This window comes from Felis catus, chromosome D1 (genome assembly GCF_018350175.1).
Source record: "Felis catus isolate Fca126 chromosome D1, F.catus_Fca126_mat1.0, whole genome shotgun sequence".
Taxonomy (NCBI): Eukaryota; Metazoa; Chordata; class Mammalia; order Carnivora; family Felidae; genus Felis; species Felis catus.
Genome location: NC_058377.1, coordinates 115157606 through 115178830, shown reverse-complemented (window position 1 = coordinate 115178830; position 21225 = coordinate 115157606). Strand labels below are relative to the sequence as shown.

Below are 21225 nucleotides of genomic sequence, written 5' to 3'. Positions count from 1 at the left end.
TAAACGTTAACATTTTTTTAAAAAAAGCCTTAGGAATCTTAGGAAACTAGAGAAAGCAGCAAAGAGGCCTAAAGCAAACAGAAGGGAAAAAATAATAAAAATGAGAGCAGAAATCAATGAAATTGAAACCAGGAAGCAATAGGGAAAAAAACAATGAAACCAAAAGCTGTTTATATGAGGGACAAAGTCAATGAAATTGATAAACTGCTAGCCAGGCTAATAAAAACTGAAAAGAGAAAACAGATTACTACAATGAGAAATGGAAAAGGAGCCATCAGTACAGATCCCACTGACATTAGAGGGATAATAGAGGAATACTATGAACACAAATTTGATAACTTAGATGAAACGGCCCAATTCCTTGAAAGACACAGACTACAAAAACCCACATAAGGAGAAATAGGTAAACTAAATAGGTCTATGTTTATTGATAAAATTAAATCGATAATTAATAATATTCCAAACAAGAAACCACCAGGCACAGATGGCTTCACTGGTGAATTGTACCAAATATTTGAAGCAAAAAAAGATGATACCAATTCTCTGCAATATTTTCCAGAAAATAGAAACAGAAAGAATCCTTCTCAATTCATTCTGAGTCAGCATTACCCTGACAAAACCACAACCAGATAGACATGAAAAGAAAAGGAAATTGCAGATCAAATATCTCTTGAGCACAAAAGCAAAAATCCTCAACAAATTATTAGCAAGTCCAATCCAACAATGAATTATACACCACAAAAGAAGTATATTCTGGTAACCAGTGGGATTTATTCTAGGTGTGCAAGGCTGGTTCAATATTTTAAAAATCAACTAGTATAATCTATCATATATGCCGGCTAAGGTAGAAAATATAATCTTATCAATTGATGTTGAAAAAACATTTGATCAAAAGAGCTTTCTTAAAAAGCATTTTAATCATGGGAATGCAAGCTGGTGCAGCCACTCTGGAAAACAGTATGGAGGTTCCTCAAAAATCTAAAAGTAGAACTACCCTATGACCCAAAAGTTGCACTACTAGGCATTTATCCACAGGACATAGGTGTGATGTTTTGAAGGGACACATGCACCCCCACGTTTATAGCAACACTATCAACAATAGCCAAAGTATGGGAAGAGCCCAAATGTCCATTGATGGATGAATGGATAAAGAAGAGATGGTATATATATATATGTATATACACACACACACACACACACACACACACAATGGAGTATTACTCGGCAATCAAAAAGAATGAAATCTAGGGGCGCCTGAGTGGCTCAGTCAGTAAAGCATCAGACTTTGGCTCAGGTCATGATCTCATGGTTCATGAGTTTTAGCCCTGCATCGGGCTCTGTGCTGATAGCTCGGAGCCTGGAGCCTGCTTCAGATTCTGTCTCCCTCGCTCTCTGCCCCTCCCCCACTCGTGCTCTGTCTCTCTCTCTCTCTGTGTCGAAAATAAAAACATTTAAAAAAAAAAAGAATGAAATCTTGCCATTTGCAAGATTTGCAAATGGATGGAACTGGAGGGTATTATGCTAGGTGAAATTAGTCAGAGAAAGACAAAAACCATATTTCATTCATATGAGGACTTTAAGAGACAAAACAGATGAATATGAGGGAAGGGAAACAAAAATAATATAAAAACAGGGAGGGGACAAAACAGAAGAGACTCATAAATATGTAGAACAAACTGAGGGTTACTGGAGGGGGATGGACTAAATGGGTAAGGGGCACTAAGGAATCTACTCCTGAAATCATTGTTGCACTATATGCTAACTAATTTGGATGTAAATTAAAAAAAAATAAAAAAAATTAAATTAAAAAAAGCATTTTAGTCAAATTCATGATTAAAACACTCAACTAATTAGGGGCGCCTGGGTGGCTCAGTTGGTTGAGCATCTGACTTCGGCTCAGGTCATGATCTCATGGTCTGTGAGTTCTAGCCCTTCGTCAGGCTCTGGGCTGACAGCTCAGAGCCTGGAGTCTGTTTCAGATTCTGTGTCTCCCTCTCTCTCTGCCCCTCCCTGCTCGTGCTCTGTCACTTTCTGCCTCAAAATAAATATATGTTAAAAAAAAATTAAACCTCTCAACTAACTAGGAATAGAGGGGGATTTCTTCAACTTGATTAACAATCATCTACCAAAAAATGTACAATTAACAAATTTCTTAATTGTGAGGAACTAGACGCTCTCTCCTTAAAATCAGGAACAAGGCAAGGGTGTCCCCTCTCACCAGGGCCACTAAACAGCATACTGGGAATCTAGGGTGTGAAATAAGACAAGAAAAGTAAATAAAATATGTGCAGACTGGGAAGGAAACAATAAAACTATCTTTGTTCACAGATGACATAACTGTTTATGTAGGAAACCCAAAGAATTAACAACAAAATTCCTGGAATTAATAAAAAATTGTTGTGAGGTTGCAGGATACAAAGTTAATATACAAAAGTCAATTGCTTTCCTATATATCAGCAATGAACAATGGAAATCTGACATTTAAAACACAATACCATTGGGGAGCCTGGGTGGCTCAGTCGGTTGAGCATTTGACTCTTGATTTCAGCTCAGGTCGTGATACCAGGGTCCTCATATAGAGCCCCAAGTGAGGCTCTGTGCTGAGTGTGGAGCCTGCTTAAGATTCTCTCTCCATCCCTCTGCCCTGCTTCCCTGCTTGCTCTTTCTCTTTCTCTCTCCCTAAAATAAAAAAAAAAATAAAAATAAAAACACAATACCGTTTACATTAGCCCTGTAAAAAATGAAACACTTAGGTATAAGCCTAACAAAACACGTACAAGACCTACATGAGTAAAACAACAAAATGTTGATGAAAGAAATCAAAGTTCTAAATGAATGGAGACTCTGTGCTCATTGAGAGGAACTCAATACATTTAAGATGTCAGTTCCTCCCAGCTTGATCTATACATTCGATGTAATTCCAATTTAAACCCTAGCAAGTTATTTTGTAGATGTTAACAAAGTGACGCTAAAGTTTATATGAAAAGGCAAAGGCCAGAAATTGACAACACCATACTGAAAAGAATAACGAGATTAGAGGACTGACACTATATGACTTCCTAGAAAGTTACAGCCTGGTGTTGACAAAAGACTAGACAAATAGATCAATGGAACATAACAAAGAGCCCAGAAATAGATCCATACAGATACAGATCTTTGACAAAGGAGCAAAGGCAACACAATGGAGAAGGACAGTCTTTCTGACAAATGGTGGTGGAAAAGCTGAACATCCATAAACCAAACAAATAAGCCTAGACACAGACTAAAATTAACTAAAAAATTGGTCATAGACTTAAATATAAATTGCAAAGCTTTAAGACTTCTGGGAGATAACAGAGGAGAAAATCTAAGTCAGCTTGGATTTGGCAATGATTTTTTTTTTAATTTTTTTTTTCAACGTTTATTTATTTTGGGGACAGAGAGAGACAGAGCATGAACGGGGGAGGGGCAGAGAGAGAGGGAGACACAGAATCGGAAACAGGCTCCAGGCTCTGAGCCATCAGCCCAGAGCCCGATGTGGGGCTCAAACTCACGGACCGCGAGATCGTGACCTGGCTGAAGTCGGACGCTTAACCGACTGCGCCACCCAGGCACCCCAGCAATGATTTTTTAGATAAGAAAATCCATGAATGAAAAAATTGTTAAGCTGGACTTCATTAAAATTTTTAAATTTTGCTCTGCTAAATATACTAGCAAAACAGTAAAAAAGACAAGCCACAGATTAGAAGAAATATTTCTAAAAACATATATCAAATTTAGGACTATATCTAAAATACACAAGGAACTCTCAAAAATCAACAATAAGAAAACAATTTTAAAATGGGCAAATGGGCAAGAGATCTGAAGAGACACGTCACCAAATATGTACAGATGTCAAATAAGAATTTGAAAAGATACTCAGCACCATGTATCATTAGGGAGTTACAAATTAAAATAATGAGATATCAATACAATGACTAAAATCCTAAAAGCTGACAACGCCAAATGCTGGCAAGGATGTGGAAGTAAAGGCAGTCTCATTCATCGCTGGAGGGAATGCAAATTGATGCAGCCATGTTAGAAGACATCTGGCAGTTTTTTCCCAAGCTAAATGTAGTCTTTGTAAAGATTCTATCTTTCTTTCTTTCTTGAGAGAGAGAGAGCATACACACAAGCAGGGGAGAGAGGCAGAGGGGGAGAGAGAGAGAGAGAGAGAGAGAGAGAGAGAGAGAGAGAGAGAGAGAGAGAGAGAGAGAGAGAGAGAATCTTAACCAGGCTCCACGCTCAGTGTTGAGCTGGACTCGGGGCTCAATCTGAGGACCCTGGGATCACGAACTTGAAAGGGCGGGCCTACATCGGCCAACTCCATCTTGTTCTGTGTCCTTCACCTTGACCACGCCTCCTCCCCTTGAGTAACCTCCCGCTCATCTGCCTAACAGGACTCCGACCCTTCCCCAGCCAATCGGCTGAGGCCACAGCCATTACCTCACCAACTGCTCCTAGGCCCCAATAAAACCTTTGTCCTTTTGAAACTCTCTCCCCGGTATCTCACCGCTGCCTCGGTGCAGGTAGGGGATTGAGCTCGAGCTAGCTCGAATAAGGCCCATTTGCTTTTGCATCGGACTCGGCTCCCTAGGGGTCTTTGGGGATCATGAATTCTGGGCATAACAACCTGAGCTGAAATCAAGAATTGGAAACTTAACAAGTTGAGCCCCCCAGACGCCCCCCAAAGCTAAACACAGTCTTGCTATATGACCCAGTAATTGCACTCCTGGGTGTTTATCCAATCGAGTTGAAAACTTATGTCCACGCAAAAACTTGCACACAAATGTCTGTAGCAACTTTATTCGTGATTACCAAAAACTGGGAGCGAGGAACAACCAAGATGTCTTTCACGGGTGAATGGCCAAACTGGTACATTCATACAATGGAATATTATTCAGTGATTAAAAAGAAAATAATTACCAAAACACAAAAAGACATGGATGAACCATAAATGCATGTTGCCGAGAGAAGCCAGTTGGAAAGACCCCAACTATACGACATTCTGATAAGGGGAAATAAGGAGACAGTAAAGACCAGTGTCTGCCAGGGACACAGAAGGAGGTGGATGAGATGACTGGGGGAAGCACAGGGTGTGGAGGATGTTGACGCTGTTCTGAACGCTACTGTAATGGTAGATTTGTCAACGTGCATGGAACTCAACACAGAGTAAACCTAATGTTCGCGAATTAAAGAAAGATAATTTCGGACGTCGGGGACCCAGGAAGGGATGCAGACTGTGGCCAGACTCTCGGGGTGTTACAAATGCGTGAAACCCCCTCACTGAAGGGGCGGGAGTCCGTAAGACTCAAGGCAGGGCACCTGCCCGCGAGCGCCGGGCTCTAGTTGACGAAGTTGTTCCCGGCGGGGTCAGGTGACCAGTTCTGATCCTGCGGCCCGCGTCCTGGAGTGAACAACTGAGTACGAGGCCGGCGGCCGGTGGGAACCCCGTGCGGTCTCACCACTGAGTGGGAGGTTACAGGGGATCGGGTGGAGGATAGGCCCTGGGGTAACGGGTGGTGGTCGGAGACGTAGTAAGAACTCGTGTTTAGCTTAACGTAGGTACAGCTGGCTGCACAGAGAAACATTAACAGGCTCGTGTATATACAATTGGTCTAGGCATATATTTCTTTGCCTTGTCTGCTAAGGGGGCACTAAGAAACAATACTCCAGCAGCAATAAACACACCTACATCTCAGATTTTGGTTCCTATGACCATTCTCTACTATACTGCTACGTTTAAAACACACAGCTTGATATGTTTTAATGAGTGTGCAGACAACTTAAATATGGAAGGTGAGTTGGGGGAGGGAAGGGGCAAGAACGAGAGGGGGTGGGTGAGGACATTTGAAGATGGGGGCATTGTCCACAGGGTAGGCGACGGAATGCTGTAATCGTGGGATGTGGCCAGCTTGATTCTGTGCCCCAACATTAAAATAAAAGGACAGAAAAGGAAGGGCGTGTGCATGTTACACCCAAATTGCAACTTCCCACACAATTTGTTCGGGATGAGGTGGGGTCCACGTCCCCTCTGCTCAAACCTGGGTGGCCTGTGACAGCATGTGGCAGAACTACTGTGTGGTGACCCATCGGGCGCTTTGCCCCTTTGCTGGAGCTCAGAGGCCACCTCCTGGAAGTGGCTATGTCCAGATGCTCCGGTGAACCAGACTGGCTGAGCCAAGCCGTCTCCACCAAGGCACCAACACGAGATGACTGCAGCCCAGCCATCAGTCACCCCAGCCCTTCGCATCTTCCCACCACATCATCAAGCAGAGAAAAGCTGTCCCATGAGGCCCTGTCTAAATTCCTGACCCGCAGAATCCATGAACACAATAAGTAGGCCTTGTTTCACACCACTAATGTTGGGGTGGTTGGTTACACAGCAACACAAAACTGGAACAGGTGCAGGAAGGGGTAAAGGGAGAAGGGTCGGGCTGGCCGCTGGGCGGGTCAGAATGGCCCAGGCAAGAATTGGAACCAAGTGCACAAAGTTCACCATCAGCTCAGCGGGAGCCGCACGCCAGACCCCAGCACTCAAGTCCACAGTGGACGTGGAAGACGTACGTTGCGCACCCCTCCTGACTCTTCCAGTGTGCCCTGCCCCATCTGTCTGTGCAACTTCTCTCCGTGTTCGCTCTGCATTCGCTGGAAGTCACCACCAGGCCCCTCTGCCGCCCACCCACATGGAAGCCTGGTTAAGACTCTGGCCCTGCAGGATGAAGCCACGTGCTTTGGAGACCCTCCTCTGTCTCACTTCCGTGGCAAGGCCCACACACCCACTCCTGCCCCCCTCACCCATCACCATTACCTACCACCTGTCTCTCTCCCAAACTTCTTTTCCTCCACTTGGAGCCCCGTTCCTTCTGGCTGCACTGTTTTCTAGAGGCTGGCTCCAACTCCAAGACCAGGCTGTACCCCTATCCCCAGCTTTCCCCCACATTCCCCAAGCCCTGGTGCCCCCCATTTCCTGTCCATGAGTCCTCTATTGCCTGTGTCCCGACTGTCCCCCAACCCACACAGCCTGCGCCTTCCACTGCCTCCGTCCCTACACACCCTGGTCCCCACCCCCGCGTAACCACGTCCACATCCTCCAGGGCTCTGTGTCTCCCCTACCCTGCACCTCTACACTTCCCGCGTCCCCCTGACTCTGCAGCCCGTCTCTCGAGCAACACCGGTCCTCGGTCCTCTGCATGTCCCCTGCCTCTATGCCCGCCCCCGTCCCCACCCACCAACACCCCTGGCCCCGGCCTCTGCACCTCCCCATCCCCCGTCCCTGCTTCCCGCGTCCTTCGCACCACATTGTCCCTTGGACACCGCCTGACCTCTGTCCCGTGTCCCCGCGTCCTTCGCGCACCCCCCCCCCGGACCCTCGTTGCCCTGTCCCCCGCACCTCCCCGTCCTCCGTGAACCCCTCCCGGGGCCCCGTCCCCGGGCCTCCGCACCTCCGGCCCCCCGCGCCCGGGAGCTGCGCGGGCCGGCGCGCCCAGGTGGATGCGCGCGCGTTGCGTGGAGACGGGCGGCGGGCACACCCTAACCCGCCGGCCCCGCCCCCCGCGCCGCCGATTGGCTCCCCGCGGGCCGGCCGGGCCCCGGTTGGCTCGCGCCGCGCGGCCGCCGGGCCCGTTTCACGGTGGGTAGCACCGCAGCGTGGATGCTGCTGGGTCCCGCCGCGGCCCCCAGGAGCGTGGAGCCCGAGCGGCCGGGCGGGGCCGGGCGGGGGCACCGCCGGGAGCCGCTCCGCCGCCCACCCCGGGCCCGCGGCCGGGGGGCGGGGGGCAGCCTGGGGTCGCGGCCGCTCGGTGTGGCCGCGGGCGGCGGACAAAGGGCCATGCGGGGCCGGGGGCCGCGGCGCGGGGCGCGCGGGAACCGGGGGCCGCAGCGGTGCCGCTGAGCGCGGCCCGAGGCGGGGCGGGGCCGGGCGCGATGCCGTGGTTCCCGGTGAAGAAGATCCGCAAACAGATCAAGCTGCTGCTGCTGCTGGTGCTGGTCACCTGCGCCGCGTGGCTCACGTACGTGCACCTGAGCCTGGTGCGCCAGGGCCGCGCGCTGCGCCAGCGCCTGGGCTACGGGCGAGGTACGGGGGCGCGTCCGGGGGCGGGGGGCGGGGGCACCCCGAGGAGCGCTTGGGGGGCCGGGCCTCCGCACCGCGCCCGGAGACCCCGGCCGCCCGCCCTTCCCGGCTCTGCGGTATTTGGGCAGGGGGCGCGGTTCGGCCGGGCCCGGAGCCCAATGACGTCAGCAGTGACGCCCGCGACCCACTTGGGGAGCGTCCCCGAACCTGGGCCGACTCCGGGATGTGACCTGGAGCCAGCAGTGACGGGGTGAACAGCGGGCTCTCAGGGAGATCGCCCGCAGGCCCTGCAGCTTTTCAGGAAGGCCTCGCACCCCCACCGCTTGTCTCCTCAGTTTACCCGTCTGCTGGGGGAGAGAGGAGGGAGGGGTCCAGCCTCCCCCCGGGGTGGGGGTCGGGGAGGGTTAGGAGGGAGCTGACTGGTGCAGTTGGAAGGCTTCCTGAGGGGTGCCCTAACTAACCCTGTGACAAGGGGCAGGCTTTTGTGGTGGGGGTGGGGGTGGGGAAGCACAGTGATGGGGGTCCAGCCTGGGGACCCCTGAACTGCCTGGAGTAAACTTTCCCAGGCTCCTCCAGCTCACACTCCGGTGAAGACAATAAACCCACAAAGCAAATCAGTTCCTGGTGAGTGTGGTGCGAAAGAGCCAGGGCAGGGGGGTCTGGATGGCCCCTTGAAGGTGGTGCTGCCCGCCCACGACATCTGGGGGGAGAGTGTGCCTGGCAGGAGGGATGAGCCTGTGACAACCTGGTGGGAAGGGGAGAAGCAGGGAGCCTGGAACCTGGGGAAGGGGGAGGGCATGGGAGAGAGGGAAGCACCTCAGGGCACGAGTAACACTCCCCCCCCCCCCCCCCCACACACACCTTAAACCTCCCAGCAGAGGCCGGAGCAGAAGCCTCCTCTGCCCAGGCAGGGGCTGCCCCTACCCCTTCTTAGGAAGTGTGGTGCTGGGTGCCCTTAGGGTGAGAGGTCAGGGGTGTGGGTCCCGCTTCCTCACCCTCTTCCTAACAGTGACTTTGGCCCACGGCACCCAGGGCCACTCCACTGAGGGCCTCCCTGCTCGGTCCCCTTCTGCCTCCTTTCCATGTGCCTGGACACCTGGCTCCACAGACCTCCCAGGCCAGGGGTGTGGAGCTTGTCCCAACCCCCCAGAGTCTACACCCCTCATAGCCACCACACCCATGAGGGGTCCCCAGCACAGCTCAGTCCCTAAAAGAAGCCCCCCTCCCCAGCTATCAGCAAATAAGGCAGGATCCCAGATCGTGACCCAGTGACACAGAAGAAAACCCACCCCCCCTCCCCAGCCACCTCTGTGGCTTTCTGAGCAACCGCAGTCTTCACCAACTGACTTCCTGAGTAGCTGGGGAGTCTAGCTCAGCAACTGGGAGGGAGTAGAAGTGTGGGAACCCCATTTCTGAGGGCCTCTCTGCTCTCAGCTGGACCAGCAGACTGCCCTTATGACTCCTGGGTGAGCAGGAGCTGTTCAGCGTCCTGGAAGGTCAAACTCTCATGGGGCACCTTCCAGGAAAGCCCCAGCCCATGGGTCCTGGCTCTGGGCTGCAGCCTCTTCGTCCAGCCACCTGGGCTCCCACCGGGGTAAGGCTTGTGAGAAGCGGAGCAGCTGGACACGCCCGAGGACTTTTTGACTGTTGGCTCAGTGCTGTCTTCACTTCCAGCTGGGGAGGCAGCACTGGAGCGGGACAGGGGGTCTACCTTCCTGGTATCCTGCAGGGTACCCATGTGGCAGGAGCCCTCTGGGGATCTCACTGTGCTGGACAGTGGTGGAAGCCTGGGCTGGGACCCCACCACAGAAGGCTCCTGGTACCCATGGATTTAGCTTGGTGGGCAGGGAGCATAGGGCCAGGCTGGGGGGATTTGGCCAGGAGCCTCTTAGGGGCTCACCTCCCAGCTGGACAGAGGACAGTGGGGGAGGAACCCAGAAGAAGGAGCAGGTGGGCAAGTACCACAGGGGTCCTATAGGCAGGAGACTAAGGTCAGCTCCCCTCCCCCGGAGAAGGGACTCAGGCCAATTGTGTCCACACAGGAATCTGTGGGTCTGGATTGAAGGATGGGCATGAATGTCGAAATTCTGCCTTGCCCTGGAGCAGAGGGGGTGCTCCTGGATTGGGTATCCCTGGCTGGGAGCACAGGGCTGGGGGCAGAGGTGGGATATAATAAAGCCTCCCAGAAGAGCCTTGAGTCCCAAGGTGTGGCACACCCCTCCCCCCAGAGGACAGGGTAGGATGTTCAGGTCCACAGCTTAGGCAAGAAGCCTGGGAATTTGAGGGAGTTAGGGGCATGGGGATGGTCGGCCCTAGGATAGGGGTTGTTTATATAAGGGTGCCAAGCTCTGGAGAGAGCCACAGACAGACCTAGGAGGGGTTCCTCAGGGTCACAGTCGCTGGAGCCACGTTGGCCCCCGGCCCCCCAGCAGCCAGACCAGCATGTCTGTTCCTCTTCTGTCCAGGCTGGTGCCAGGACTCCTCTGGTCCTGAACCCCTCTCAAGGCCAGCAGGTGGCACATGTGCTGTGAGCAGGGGCTGGCTTAGCCTGAACACAAAAGCACCAGCTTTCCAATAACAAGCGCTAGCACTAACCCTTAGCACGCAGTTCTGATGAGGGAGGGAGACACGGAACCCTCAGGACGAGGGAAAAGTGCTGAGGGCGCAGTGCAGTAGTCCTGGGGGCCTTCCCGGAGGCAGAGCCGCGGTGAGGATGGCCAGATAAGTGTGTATGTATATGCATTAGCAAATGCACACACATGACTCTGCTCCCTGGCACCAGTCAGGGGGCTAGGAAAAGCCAGCTGGAGGGCTTGAGAGGGGGCTGCCCACCCCAGAGGCGGAATGTGGAAGAAGGACCCAGAGAGCAATTGCACAGCCACGGGTGGGGCCCTGGGCAGCACGGGGAGCAGACTGAAGTGCGAAGGCTTCAGCAGGAGACACTGCTGTCCCCGCCTGACCCCCAGCGGCAGGGGCCGCCTCGGAGAGAGCCTGGGCCCCAGTCATGCCCCACGTGCCGCCCACAGATGGTGAGAAGCTGAGCGGTGTGACGGAGGGCAGGGGCGTCCGGGCTGCGCTGTCCACACAGAGGGCGGAGGACTCCAGCGAGAGTCGGGAGGAGGAGCAGGTGGTGAGCAGGGCTGTGGGAAAGAACACGTGTGTGCGGCACACACACGTCCCTGAGGCCACTAGTGTGCCAGTGGCCTCGGGACCTGTGGGCTGGGTGGATGGAGGACGCGGGTGCAGGCACGGAGCACAGCCCAGCCTGCAGTTCACGTCCGGCGGGCATGGGTGCACGAGCGTGCCGGCCAGTGCTTGCCTGGGCAGGTGTGGTGAGGGTCCTCTGGGTGTGTGTGGTTGGGGTACCATGGGTTCGGGACTTTATGGCTGGATGTGTGCAGGGGAGTCCTTGTGAAGTGTGTCCCGGTGTGTGGGGGGGGTGGGGGGGTGACCCCTCCCTGTCTTCCCATTGCTCTGTTTTGACCCTGGTGCCTTTTCTGTCCTGTAGCCAGAAGGACGGGACCCAAACATGCTGTTTCCTGTGGGGGTTGGAAAGCCACCCCCTCTGAACCTCACCCATCAGGTTCCCCCGTGGTGGGAAGAGGTGAGCTCTGCTTGGCTTGTGATGAGCTTCAGGGGAGGGCTGGGGGGGGGGGTGCTGTGCAGAAGGTAAGGCCCACCTCCCGCCCCCCCAGTACAAGGGGCAGGTGAACCTGCATGTGTTTGAGGACTGGTGCGGAGGCGCCGTGGGCCATCTGAGGAGGAACCTGCACTTCCCGCTGTTTCCGCACGTGAGTGCCAGTGGTAGCGAGCTGGCAGGGGGTGGGGGGCAGGGCAGGACAGGGAAAGGCTTTGACGTCAGAGGCCACTGTCCCCCCAGACTCGCACCACCGTGAAGAAGTTGGCTGTGTCCCCCAAGTGGAAGAACTACGGACTACGGATTTTCGGCTTCATCCACCCGGCGAGAGATGGTGCGGGGGTGGGGATGTGCCAGGGAGGGGGCAGCAGGAAGGGCCCCACACCACCCCCCTGAGCCCCTGTCCTGTGGCCTAGGAGACGTCCAGTTCTCTGTGGCTTCGGATGACAACTCTGAGTTCTGGCTGAGCCCAAATGAGAGCCCGGCGGGTGCCCAGCTGGTGGCCTTTGTGGGCAAGGTACCCTTAACCCCACAGCCCTCCCACCCCAGCCCCTCCACCCACACCCCTATCTGTCTTCACTGGGCCTCCTCCGCCTCCGTCACCTGTCTCCTCCAGCTTCTGAGGGACGGGGACTGGATGAGGCTGGTGCCCCCAAGGAGAGGGTGAACCCCCCCACCCTTCTGTATCGCTTCCCAGACTGGCTCAGAGTGGACAGCACCTGGGGAATTCACCAAGTTCAGCTCGCAGGTGTCCAAGCCCAAGCGGTGAGTGACTGGGAGCGTGTGTGCACCGGGGTGTATTGGGGGGCGGGGGGAACATGCACCAGCACACAGGAAACCACTGCACCTGTACTGTCGTGGCCACACTGCCATCGCCCCGAGGGACCGCCCCTGAGCACCCCACCTTTTCTGGGGTTTCTGTTTGGGGCTCCTGGAGCATGGTAGGAGCATGTCCCCCTGACCGCTTATGTCCCCAGGCTCATGGCCTCCCGGAGGTACTACTTTGAGCTGCTGCACAAGCAGGACGACCGAGGCTCAGACCACGTGGAAGTGGGCGTGAGTGTGGCCTGCCATCCATGGGCTTCTGGAGAATCCACGTCCCTTCCCCTGCTCTCTCTGCTCCCAACACTCCCTGCAGGACAATGGTGTGGGTCCTGCCCCCTCACCCCAGGAGTTCCCATCTAGTTAGCAAAGCAGACACTCAGGGACGGGGGGGTCCAAGATCAACTCTGCCCAGGGAGGCTTCATGGAGAAGTGGTGCTTGAGTAGAGTCTTGAGAGATGAGACATTCGTAGGGAGATCCAGTGAGGAGAGAATTGGGGTGCCTCAGGTGAACTCCAGATCTCAAGAACAGCAGAGGAACAGCAGAGTTCTTCCAGAACTCCAGAGGATCCAGTGGCCAGGCAGGGCCTGCAACGTGAACCCTGGACAGCCCAAAGCAATTGGGTTTGCATTTCAGGAAAAACCCTTTGGCCACTGCTGCAGAGAGCCTGGGCGGGGGCGGATCTTTTAGACATGGTCCCTGAAGCAGGGAGGTGGGGCCTGAGCCTGGCTAGGGGAGATGGGGCATTTGTCGACTGTGTGTGCTAGGCATCAACCCAGCTCAGCTGGCAGGGAGTCCAGGCTGGAAACGCAGGCTTGGGGTGATCTTGTGGAAGCCAAGGGGGTGCCAAGAAGACCCAGAATGAGCTAGGAAGGGAGAGGGCCTGAAACAGCTCCCAGGAACCCCAACTTGAGGGAGGGAGGAACCGAGTCTGCAAAGGAGGAGACTGAGAAGGAGCTGCCACAGGAATGGGGAAACAGGGAGGGTGAGGTCCAGTGAGGCGAGGGGTAGGGGCCTCTAGAAGGCTAGCTGTGACCGCCAGGCAGGCGATGGCTGCAGCATGGGGAAGGAGGCGGTGGCAAAGCCATAACCAGCGGGCAAGGAAGTGCTTAGGGTGTCAGGAAAGGCCTGGAGGGAGCATGGGAGGGGGGTGTCCCATCCACCAAGAACCCCTCTGCCATCCAACCTCCAAGCTTCCTGTGCCCTCGAAGGGGCTGTCCCCACCTGCTCCCCGTGCCCACGTTCAGAAAAGACCCGTTCCTCTCCAGCTCCAGGACCACAGAGCTTTGGTCCTGACCGCTCTCTCCCTTCCCTAGTGGCGAGCCTTCCTGCCAGGCCTGAAGTTTGAGGTCATAGGCTCTGCTCACATCTCCCTGTACACAGGTGTGGAGCCCAGTGCCTCTTTGGGGAGGGGGGTGGGCTCCTGATCTGCGGTCTCTTTGGGGTGGTCTCTGGATGTGGGTGGGGAGGGGTGAGGAGTGGTCCTTGGGTACTCCTGAGGACCCCACACACACATTCCTCTGTCCCCAGATGAATCGTCCCTGAAGATGGACCACGTGGCCCATGTCCCGCAGTCTCCAGCCAGCCACGTGGGGGGGCGCCTGCCACAGGAGGAGCCCAGAGCTGACATGCTGCGCCCAGACCCCCGAGACACCTTCTTCCTCAGTGAGAGGGGACCGTGGAGGGGGGGGGGGCAGGGATACCCAGCCTGCCACTCTGTGACCACTCCTCCCACAGCACCTCGGGTGGAGCCTTCGAGTCTGGAGAACGTGCTGGAGCCCTGCGCCTACGCCCCCACCTATGTTGTCAAGGACTTTCCAATCGCGAGATACCAGGGGCTGCAGTTTGTAAGTGCCCCTCACCAAGACCTTCCCTGAGGCCCCGGCCTCCCGCCCAGGGTCCCCTGAGCCCTCTGCCCCGCCCACAGGTGTACCTGTCCTTTGTCTACCCCAATGACCACACGCGCCTCACGCACATGGAGACGGAAAACAAGTGCTTCTACCGAGAGTCGCCGCTGTACTTGGAGAGGTGGGCGGGGCAGGCAAGGGATGGGGCGGGGGGGGGGGGGGGCAGCGGCCAGTAGGGGGGGTCCTCTCTGATGCCCCTCACCGCCCCAGGTTTGGGTTCTATAAATACATGAAGATGGACAGGGAGGAGGGAGAGGAAGACGAGGAGGAAGAGGTGCAGCGCCGAGCCTTCCTCTTTCTCAACCCGGATGGTGAGTACCGCCCCCCGCGCGCGCGCCCCCCAGCCTGTGCCCACCTGGGCGTGGAGTGACCCCCGCGCGCCCCCCAGCGTGTGCCCACCTGGGCGTGGAGTGCGCCCCCCCAGCCTGTGCCCACCTGGGCGTGGAGTGCGCCCCCCCCAGCCTGTGCCCACCTGGGCTGCTTCCCGCAGACTTCCTGGACGATGAGGAAGAGGGGGAGCTGCTAGACAGCCTGGAGCCCACGGAGGCGTCCCCCCTGCAGAGCCGCCGCCACCTCCCCCTGCCCGCGGCCCCCACAGCGCCCGGAGCCACGCCCGCCCCGCCGGTGCCTCCCAGCCCCGGAGACCTGCCCACCACCCGGCGCTCCCGGGCGCTGAGCTGGGCCGCCCGGGCCGCGCGCCCCCTGCCCCTCTTCTTGGGCCGCGCCCTGCGCCCCCGAGCTGCGGCTCAGCAGCAGCCCCCGAAGGTGTATGTGACGCGGGTGCGGCCGGGACTGCGGGCGCCTCTCGGCCCACGCGGCCCACCCTGGCCGCCCTTCCCCGGAGTCTTCCTCCGCCCCAGACCTCTTCCCCGGGTGCAGCTGCGGGCGCCCCCACGGCCGCCGCGGTCTCGAGGCCGCAGGACCGGTGGTTCCCCGGGCGCAGAGCTGAGGCCCCCGGCCCGGGCGCAGGCCACCCAGGGGAGCCTGGAGGGCCAGCCGCGCTTGCTGGGACTCCCAGCTCCGACCGCGGCCGCGAACCTGTCGTCGGAAGCTCAGCCCGTGACCTCCTTCCTGAGCTTGTCCCAAGTGTCCAGGGCGCAGCTGCCTGCAGCGGGCGACGAGGAGGAGGCAGACGATGACGACGACGGGGCGCGGGGCGAAGATGAGGACAGCGAGGAGGCCGCGGGAGCCCCCCGTGGCCGCTGGCGCGAGGACGCCATTGACTGGCAGCGCACGTTCAGCGTGGGCGCCGTGGATTTCGAGCAGCTACGCTCCGACTGGAACGACCTGCGCTGCAACGTGTCGGGGAACCTGCAGCTGCCCGAGGCCGAGGCCGTGGACGTGGTGGCCCAGTACATGGAGCGGCTCAATGCGCGCCACGGCGGGTGCGTCCGGAGTGTGCGCGTGGGAGGGGAGGCCCTAGAGGAAGTGCGCCTGGGAAGGGGAGGACCTGGGGGGTGGTGAATGTGGGGGGGGGGGGCATATGGGAGGGGAGGCCCTGGAGGGGGTGCCTGTGAAGGGGAAGCCCTGGGAGGTGCGTGTGGGAGGGGAGGCCCTGGGAGGAAATGCGCCTGGGAAGGGGAGGACCTGGGGGGGTGCGTGGGAGGGAGGCCCTGGGAAGTGTGTGCCTGGGAAGGGGAAGTCCTGGCCTCTGTGGAACCTTCAGACCTTCCCAGGGTTTAACAGGGTGCTGGTCTGGGCATGGCACACGGACCTCCAAGGGAAGAGCTTTCTCTCCCTGTCTCTTCCCTGTCTCCTGGGGCTTCTTAGTATCCAGGGTCCCTGTTCAGTGTTAGAAGCCTCACCTCCTCACAGGCACCCAGGGTGGGCTCCCTTGTCCTGAACCTCCAAACCCACCCTGTCACCTTGGGCCTGAACCCAAGAATGAATTTGAACCAGCCAGGGCTCTCCTCTAAGTAGAGACCCAAAGGTCAGGCTGAGAGTCCCTGGACCCCTCCTCGTCTTCTGGTACAGGGCTCCTGGGTCTTCCCAGAGGGTCTTTCTCCAGCTCAGGGGAGCGCAGGGCTCCTGCCCCATTGCTGCCTCTGATCCCCGCCCCCACCCCCCAGGAATTGAGGCCTGTCACCACCCCCATATGTAGGCTAGTGGGGCAGAGAATGGGAGGCCCCAAAGTTGGCCCCAAAGGAGACACTGGTGGGTTCTGTGAGCCTTAAAAGAGGAGTAGAAGCAGTACAGACAGCACTGGTAGGCAAAGGCACTGGGGCAGGAGGCCAGGGGCCCGGTGTGCAGAGGACGGAGAAGGGGCCATCGTGGGCCTTGAGCAACCTGCTCAGGACTCATTTTTCTTGCAGACCGTGCCAGGTTTTGAGCAAGACAGGGGCCGGCCTGTTGGGGTTGCAGACAGGCCTGTTGCTGCCTTGGAGGGGAGTGGACAGGATGGGAAGCCCACAGGGGCCATGACTGCCTGGCTTGTGCCAGGGCAGTGATGAGATGGTGTGGGAAGGGCAGGGATTGATTCTAGGTGGCTGAGTTCTTGGCTCAAGCTTCGTGAGAGTAGGGTGTGGGTGGGCCTAAGGACTGAGAGTTCAGAAAGACCCAGAGTGTTTGGGGCAGAAAGTCCCTGACACTTGGGGAGAGCACAGTGGGAATGGCGGGGTTTGCAGGGAGGAGTGGGGACTCCTTGGGGGTCACACAGGTAGGCTCCCATGGTCAGGGGGCTGCAAAGGGAGGACATTTGGAGAAAGGAAGAAGCCACTTTAGTCAAGGGCAGGGTCCCGTTTTCCCAGGATGAGAAGCCTCTGCTTGGTAACAGAGTGGAGGACGAAGACGCTCAGCAGGGCCAGACGGAGGGAAGGGGCAGAAGAGGCTCAGGGTAGGCCCAGCGGCATCTTCCCCTGGGTCAGGATGGCCCCGGGGCTGGTGCCGGAAGAGGCAAAAGGGAGGCTTATCTGCGGAGCCTCGGAAAGAGCCGGGGAGGACTGGGGCAAGCTTGCAGATTGGATACCCCAGAAAAAAGAGCCAGTGCGGGAGGAAGTCGGCTCACTCAGCACGAGGGGACATTGAAGGCAAGCTCGAGTCGGCTTAAGGCCCTAGAATGTCAGTGTAAGACCAGCGAACCTCGTCCTGTGGACAGTGGGTGGCGCCGTCATAAAGGTCACTGTGGATGCGTGAGCGGTGACACGAAGACCACAGAGGAGGCTGCCCTAGGGAGGGGAGGCACGAAATGGGCGCCCGCCCTCTCGGAGCTCCCCGGCAGGACCCGGCGTGGGCGGGGTATGGCAGCCTGGGACACGAGGGCACTCACGGCAGCTGCCCCAGCCCGTCTTCTGAGTGGCCGCCTGGTTTCTGGGGCTGGGGGCGACCCGCAGGGACACTCGGGGGCGAGGGGGGCAGGGAAGAGGGAGGGCCGCAAGCTCGGAGCCCAAGCGTGCCGACCCAGCCCCCGCTTCCCAGGCGCTACGCGCTTCTGCGCATCGTGAACGTGGAGAAGCGCCGGGACTCCGCGCGCGGAAGCCGCTTCCTGCTGGAGTTGGAGCTGCAGGAGCGCGGGGGCGGCCGCCTGCGCCTGTCAGAGTACGTCTTCCTGCGACTGCCCGGAGCCCACGCGGGAGGCGCCGACGCCGACGGAGAGAGCCCGGAGCCCGCTCCCGCCGCCCCCACGCGCCCCGACGGCCGCCCCGAGCTCTGCCGGCCGCTGCGCCTGGCCTGGCGCCAGGATGTGATGGTACACTTCATCGTGCCAGGTGCGCGGGACCGCCTCGGGCCCGGGCACCTGGGACGTGGGCTGGGCTTCCCCGAGCCCCCGCGGCCAGTGGGAGCGCCGCTGGCCGTGCACCGGGTCCCGCGGAGTCAGGTCGGGTGGGCTCAGCGGCACCCCCTTCCTCCAGTGAAGAACCAGGCGCGCTGGGTGGCCCAGTTCCTGGCGGACATGGCCGCGCTGCACGCCCGCACGGGGGACTCGCACTTCAGCATCACCCTGGTGGACTTTGAGAGCGAGGACATGGACGTCGAGCAGGCGCTGCGCTCTGCCCGGCTGCCCCGGTAACAGCGCCCCCGCCAGGGACGGCCGAGCGCGTCTTGCCTCCCCCGCCCCTTCCGGGACGCGGGTTTTCTAGCCCGGGCCCTCAGGGGTCAGGGCCTGTGACCTCCCGCCCCCTCCCCTCTCCTCCCCACCTCCCCCAGGTACCAGTACTTGAGGCGAACTGGAAACTTTGAGCGCTCGGCGGGCTTGCAGGCTGGAGTGGACGCAGTGGAGGTGCGTGGGAGGGTTGGGAGAGCAGGGAGAGCCCGTCCAGACCACCAAGGAAGGAACTCCGCTGGGGGAGTGGAGGGGCGTGCTCAGGCCTCCCCGTGACCTCGGCCTCCAGGATGCCAGCAGCATCGTTTTCCTCTGTGATCTGCACATCCACTTCCCGCCCAACATCCTGGACGGCATCCGCAAACACTGTGTGGAGGGCAAACTGGCCTTTGCGCCCGTGGTCATGCGCCTGGGCTGTGGGAGCTCGCCGGGGGACCCGCACGGTAATGCCCTGGATGCCCTCCCATGCCCCAATAACACTGGGAGTTCCACCAATGGCAGGGTGAGGCCCAGGCCCCTGGGGGCCTCTCCTAACCCCGGAGGTGGGCCTGGGGATCCATCAATGCCCCGCCTATTGCCTAGGACCCCAGAGCCTCCAGGGTCATGCCTGGGAACCTCCTCCAGCACCCCAGTCGTGTGCAGGGCCACAGGTTATGATCCCACACAGAAGAGTGACTCTTGACACCCCTCTGAGGATGGGACCCTGCAGCAGACCCCCTCTGGAGGCTGGGGAGGAAGGCTTGCAGGTTCTGGTGTCTGAAGGGCACCTCCCTACCCAGGCTACTGGGAGGTGAATGGCTTCGGCCTCTTCGGGATCTACAAGTCAGACTTCGACCGCGTCGGGGGCATGAACACTGAGGAGTTCCGGGACCAGTGGGGGGGCGAGGACTGGGAGCTCCTGGACAGGTGACTGCCCCCCATCTCGGGGACTGAGGATACTTCCTCTGAGCGGGGAGGGTACCCCAGGGTCCTCACGTGCTGCAGGGACTTCCACTTCGTATCCCAGGATCTGTGACCCCACCCCACCCCACACCTCTTCCTATCTCTAGGGTTCTGCAGACTCGGGAACAGCCTTGCAACAAATTCTGTCCCCAGATCCTGTAGGCCCAGTGGTGGCCCTGAGTCCCCATCTCCCACCGGGGTCCCACAGTAGTGGAAGGTCTGACACCCCTAGCCCTTGGGCCAGGGTCCTGAGCACTTCCATGCTGCCCTGCCCCCAGGCTCCGGAAGAACCAGGGCAGCCACAACTATCCCCCTACCACCCAGATCCTATAGGCACCCCTCTCCAGGGTCCTGACACCCCCTTTCCACCCAGGGTCCTGCAGGCAGGGCTGGAGGTGGAGCGACTCCGCGTGCGGAATTTCTACCACCACTACCACTCCAAGCGGGGAATGTGGGGCGCACGTGGCCGGAAGGGCTCCCGCACCGAGGGATCCTGAAGACCAGGCAACCCCCTTCCGGCCCCTGGCCCCCGTCCCCTGGTGGGGGCTGGAGGCCGGGCCCTGAGCCTGGTCCCTGGGAACCCCGGCAAGGCTTATCGCAGGGGAATGGCCACCACCTGTGCCTGGCCCAGCGAGGCCACCGCCCCCTTTGTGCCCCTCCCCAGAGAGGCAGCCTTCACAGCTGGTTGGGGCCCGGGCTTGGTCTCCACACTCTGCGCGATGATTTCTGTGAAATTTTGCTGTAGCGATGACGTTGTTTTCAGGATTTCCGAGAGTTCTGTCTGTTCCGTTTTTTATTCAGAATGAAATGAAATATTTTTTTTAGTTCTGACTTGTCCTCTGCCTGGTTCTCTTGGGAGGGCAGAGATAAGCCTCAGTGACTGCCAGGAGCCCTGCCCTCACGGGCACTCTCTCTGCCCCTGAGGCCCCTTCCTGTCCCACAGCAGCAGCGGCTACCGACCCCACCCTCTCCCGAGACCACTCTCTTCCTGCCCTCTCCTCTTGACCTTCAGAGGTGGGACCTGGAGGTGAAAGGGCTTCGGGCCTCTTTCCTGCTGCTCGGTGCCCGTGGAGTCATGTGGCCACCAGTGACAGACGTGGGGCAGGGCCTGCACAGCTTTGAGAAAAGAACGTTCGGTCATTTCACTCCTTTTGAAAACAGAACTTAGATGTTAGCCCTACCCGGTCTTCCTAGAAGGTCAAGGTGAACCCGGCACCCGTTCTGTGGCCACGTTGGGAGTGGCACTCAGGGCTGAGCCGCCAGAAGCAGAAAACCCAACTCAAGCTGGTTTACGCCATAATGGGGGTGGGGGGTGATTATTTTACTTCTGTTCGTGTCAGTGGAAGTTCAGGGTCAGGAGCACACTAGGAGAGTGCTGACCCAGAGGCTGGATGATGCTGTCAAGGCCCAGCGCCTCCCTGGGGGTCTCAGCTGTCTGAAGATGGGTCCCAGTGCTCTGCCTGGTACTAAGCAGCTGCCTATATGAGGTCCTTGTGGCTGCCGTGACAGATTTCCAGAAACACGGAATGTATGACCTCCATGTTCTGTAGGTCAGAAGCCCAAAAACAAGGTTTCTGTGGCCCGATCTGGAGGCTTTAAAAAAATTTTTTTAACATTTATTTATTTTTGAGACAGAGAGACAGAGCATGAACAGGGGAGGGTCAGATAGAGGGAGACACAGAATCTGAAACAGGCTCCAGGCTCTGAGCTGTCAGCACAGAGCCCGACACGGGGCTTGAACTCATGGACCGCGAGATCATGACCTGAGCCGAAGTTGGCCGCTTA

General features: G+C 57.9%; 1 protein-coding gene across 4 annotated transcripts; it reads left to right on the top strand.

Annotated features, from left to right (window-relative positions):
- Nucleotides 1-7875: 7875 nt before the first annotated feature.
- On the top strand, nt 7876-20271 carry B4GALNT4 (beta-1,4-N-acetyl-galactosaminyltransferase 4). Of its 4 annotated transcripts, none has more exons than XM_023240224.2 (20): nt 7876-8095; nt 11119-11219; nt 11601-11696; nt 11788-11883; nt 11973-12063; nt 12146-12246; nt 12427-12494; nt 12707-12785; nt 13869-13935; nt 14083-14217; nt 14290-14399; nt 14480-14580; nt 14670-14770; nt 14950-15844; nt 17874-18163; nt 18308-18461; nt 18603-18675; nt 18788-18941; nt 19278-19404; nt 19814-20271. In XM_023240224.2, the coding sequence occupies exons 1-20, from the start codon at nt 7945-7947 to the stop codon at nt 19935-19937; spliced, it is 3114 nt and encodes a 1037-aa protein (XP_023095992.1). In that variant the 5' UTR covers nt 7876-7944; the 3' UTR covers nt 19938-20271. The 4 variants fall into 4 exon arrangements, with proteins under 4 accessions (XP_023095992.1, XP_023095991.1, XP_023095994.1 ...); XM_023240223.2 differs by having other exon boundaries at nt 7878-8095; nt 11119-11222; XM_023240226.2 differs by having other exon boundaries at nt 7924-8030.
- Nucleotides 20272-21225: the final 954 nt, after the last annotated feature.